Raw genomic sequence first — 3,685 nt, 5'->3', positions numbered from 1 at the left:
CTGTATTCAAAATTTTAAGTATCACTATAACATCATTTTAGAGCTGTTGTTGAATGATTTGAAGTACATGTTCTTTAACTGAATATTGTGCATTTCCTTGACTACTTTCTGCCATCATACTAAAATGCATTACAGTTGATTCTGTAGCTGTGAAGGTAGATACATGTATTTGCTCTCATCGCTTCTGTTGGTGCCAAGATAGCGATGAGTTAGGGCAGAAACAGAAGTCGGTAGAATGGAGACAACCTCAGATTTTCTAGGATATAATTTTCTTTAAATTGCTGGAAATCAGCAACCACAATTAGTAGTACTACTCAACAAGCTGTAGAGAACACAAATTTAGTGTTGCAACTGCATAACTGCGGTAACAAATAAACCTAATTTATCTTGTCAAGTGCTAAAAAGAAAGAACAAAACTTCAACTGGTACATATACTACGCAAATATACAGGATATATAAAGATGAATCATCCACTATTTAACACCAACCAGATATCTAGATCATCAATCACGTTCTGGGGCATTCCACGGGACTCTCCTGGACCCTAGATTTCCAGTGTAGGACCAGACTTTATCCAGATCAGCGGGCACTATCTTGTCGAACTTATGGTTTTGCACTCTTGTCTGGGAAGTCTTGTTCAGTGGACTAACAGACCTTCTCGGGCTATTGGGCATGGGCGGGGATGAACAGAAGGTTGGAGTTGCGAATGGAGATGTGTAGGGCGTGTGCTGAATGGAGAAGGGACTTGGTGACATCTTCTTTTGGATTGGCAGGCCGTTGAAGCCACCTCCCCTCCCAAAGATTGACATGGACTCTGCTGCAGCACAGCGCCTTGTGGCATCATCCACAAACACAACATCATCGATCCTAGCAATTATATTGAAAGCTAAACTCTCCATTACTCGTGAATAGCTCTCAAGAATCGAGTGCCCTACATCCTGCAAGAGAGAGAATTAGTGAGAAACAGTTCTACAGGCTGCAAATTGTGCAACATAATAGGTCAACAAATGAAGAGGAAAGAAAGATTTGGTTAACTACCTTGTTGTACTGAATTTTGCTCATATCTAAAGCAGTTTGTGGAAGGCCAGGGAAGCGAAGCCGAAGACTTTGCAGCAATGTCTCAGCACGTTGAGCCAGAAATAGACTTTTTTCTCCATCAGCTACAAAACCCTTCACCTTACCACCCCATGACTTCCGTTTAGATTTCGCATCATTAGGGTGTTTCTTCTTTTCTTTCATCTTCCAAACATGCACAGCTGCCTCGACTCTATTTACTACATCTAGAGTGTGATGCTCTGTTGACAAGTCGAGGCAATCAAGAAGGCGTTCAGGTGCGAACTGATCAGCCGTAATATACTTGTAGATGATGTCACCCAAGCATTCTCTTCCGTTCTGCAGAGACCACAAATACAGTTAATTAAACTATGTCCTCAACGAATTAGCAAACTGTTTCACAAAAAAGAGAATATAATTACCTTTGGCAATGTTTCAATGTAGGCTGCTGGAATATCCATCTCAGCTAGCACATTGGCATTTATGGCTAATGCTGCTTTCAGTATCTGGTTTGTGCAATCCCTGGATTGTTGTAACCTCTTCCTTGACTCTTCAGACAGACCCTTCCCAGGAACCTTAGGGCACGGAAGCCACCACTTCTCCTCCTGTCGAACTGAAGGCCTCCCGGACAATGAACCAGGTGAATACTTATCGTGATCATCCATAACTATTCCACGATCAACATACCAAAACTCCGTGTCACAAAACCCATCAAGAATGCTGATCAACATCGCATCTAGCTTCTTGAGCGCTGGCAAGTTCATATATAAGTCTGAGCGTGGTCTTGTTGCCATCACCTCATATGTGCCCCCACCCGGGTATTGTTGAATGGAGGGAACAAGTTCCACAATCGAATCACTCACAGACAAGAGCCATTGCATCTCTCTGCACCACATTGCCTTCTTTTGAGGAGCCATCGGCTCCAACCTCCATAGTTCACCAAATACAGTGGCTACAATTACAAAAATACTGTCAGAAAAAGGAAGAAAATAAACAAGCAAAAGGAACCAAAACTTGTTGACAGAGGCTAAGGGAAAATACCAGAGAGATTGGTGATAGCATTCGAAATTGCTAGCGCAGTACAAACTCCTTTACCTCCGCCCGACATGTCTTCCCCCAAGAGAAGCTTCGCAAATCTTTCCTTCATCATCTCAATTTCTAAAATCCAACCAAAGATAGAGAAAATTAGGGCATTGCTATGGCTAACACCAATCTTATGCACAAACCACTGATTCTAGGGTACAACCCATGGATTGCGAGTAAATGCACCAAAGCACCAAATCAAAAACACTAATGTTGCATAAATTCAAGCCAAAACTGAACAGGAAAAATTAGATCGGTGAAAAACTATACATTAGTACTAATCAATAGCAAAATCAGCACCAGAATCGTGAAAACACAGAACTCAATTGCTCAGTCTAAGCAGCAATTACTTGAGATAAGCAGAAACGACAAAATTAGTAAAAAAACAATCTAGCTAGCAGCAGACCTGACAAATCAGAGCTACGTTTGAGCGGCTTCTCGTCCCATACCACCACATCTTTGCCTCCGATGACCGGAAAACTAAAAGTCGGCGACAAGGACGCCGAAGCGCCGGCGGCGAAGGGAGAAAATCCTGCGGAGCTGGACGCGCCGCCGCACTCGTCCTCCTCTACTTGGCCATTGGAGCTCTCCGACTCGCTGATGTCAGCGCTCAAGCTGTAGCTCCCGCATCTCTCCTCACTGCCTTCCTCCGACGACACACTGCCCATAACCTTACAAAAAAGGAAAATGCAGAGATCTCAGATGCAGATTACCGGCATTTCACGCACACTGCCGTTTCGTGTGAACTCGTTGCAGAAAAGAGTGGTGGTGAAGGCGGAGAAGATGGCGAGTGGTAAAAGCAAAAGCCGACAACTATTAAAGCAAAGGAGCAAGTACTACTTCTTTCTCTCTCTATATGATATGTATAGGTGTACGTAATTCCTTCTCTCACTATATCTATAGCCTATAGGTATATGTAATTGTGAAGTAACGGCGGTAATACTTAATAGGGAACGGAGTGAAAACTCAACGGCTAAAATTCTCTCGATTAAGTTTGGAATATACTGTTCACTGCGTATGGTCAGTTGGGAAACGGCGTTTATAGTGTGTTTCTACTTTCTTGTCACGTGAACGACGTCGTTTTTTTGGTTCTATTGGTTTTGGACTTTTCGCAACAAAATTAATTGAATTTCGCGGCAGTTTTGGGAAATAAATCCAATTTATTTGCATTGACCAACTTTAAAGTAAGAGAATTAAATCAAGTAGTCCACTACTTACGGAATAATATGCAAAATTAAACATTTTTCGCTACATAAAATATTAATGGCTAAATAGGACATGTGTAGTTTACAATGCTTCATCCTACCAAGATAAAGAAATTTCGCAAAAAGCTAGAAAACATATTAAATGCTGTTGAATTTTGAGAATTGTAGGTGTTTGTTGTTCCGGTTTTGCCCTTGCTATAAATGATTTATTTATTATAAATTTCCAATAGAGGTTTAGGGTCATAAAAACAAAAAACCAATTCAACTTCTCAGAATTGATGGGCACTTAATATTGTCCATGCTTCGCACTTACATTCATGAATTTCATAGACCGTTCGATTATT

At 41.4% G+C, this 3,685-nt stretch overlaps 1 protein-coding gene across 1 annotated transcript; it reads right to left on the bottom strand.

The window, feature by feature from the left end:
* Window positions 1-231: 231 nt before the first annotated feature.
* ROPGEF1 (rho guanyl-nucleotide exchange factor 1) lies at window positions 232-3,009 on the bottom strand. The gene is made up of 5 exons (XM_048088424.2): window positions 2,543-3,009; window positions 2,095-2,211; window positions 1,476-2,005; window positions 1,039-1,392; window positions 232-938 (listed from the first exon to the last, which is right to left on the bottom strand). Exons 1-5 carry the CDS (start codon window positions 2,802-2,804, stop codon window positions 504-506), a joined length of 1,698 nt encoding a protein of 565 aa, XP_047944381.1. The 5' UTR covers window positions 2,805-3,009; the 3' UTR covers window positions 232-503.
* Between the last annotated feature and the right edge of the window lie 676 nt (window positions 3,010-3,685).

Source organism: Salvia hispanica, chromosome 5 (assembly GCF_029641045.1).
Source record: "Salvia hispanica isolate PSC_SH4W2 chromosome 5, Shi_PSC_v1, whole genome shotgun sequence".
NCBI classification, from domain to species: Eukaryota; Viridiplantae; Streptophyta; class Magnoliopsida; order Lamiales; family Lamiaceae; genus Salvia; species Salvia hispanica.
The sequence above is the reverse complement of the archived record's forward strand: the minus strand, read 5'-3'. Positions and strand labels throughout refer to the sequence as shown.

Coding starts and splice junctions, on each gene's coding strand:
- ROPGEF1 (XM_048088424.2), bottom strand. CDS start 2,804: ATGGGCAGTGTGTCGTCGGAGGAAGGCAGTGAGGAGAGATGCGGGAGC. Junction 2,006..2,094: donor TGCTATCACCAATCTCTCTG/GTATTTTCCCTT, acceptor TTGTAATTGTAG/CCACTGTATTTGGTGAACTA. Junction 1,393..1,475: donor ACATTGAAACATTGCCAAAG/GTAATTATATTC, acceptor TGGTCTCTGCAG/AACGGAAGAGAATGCTTGGG.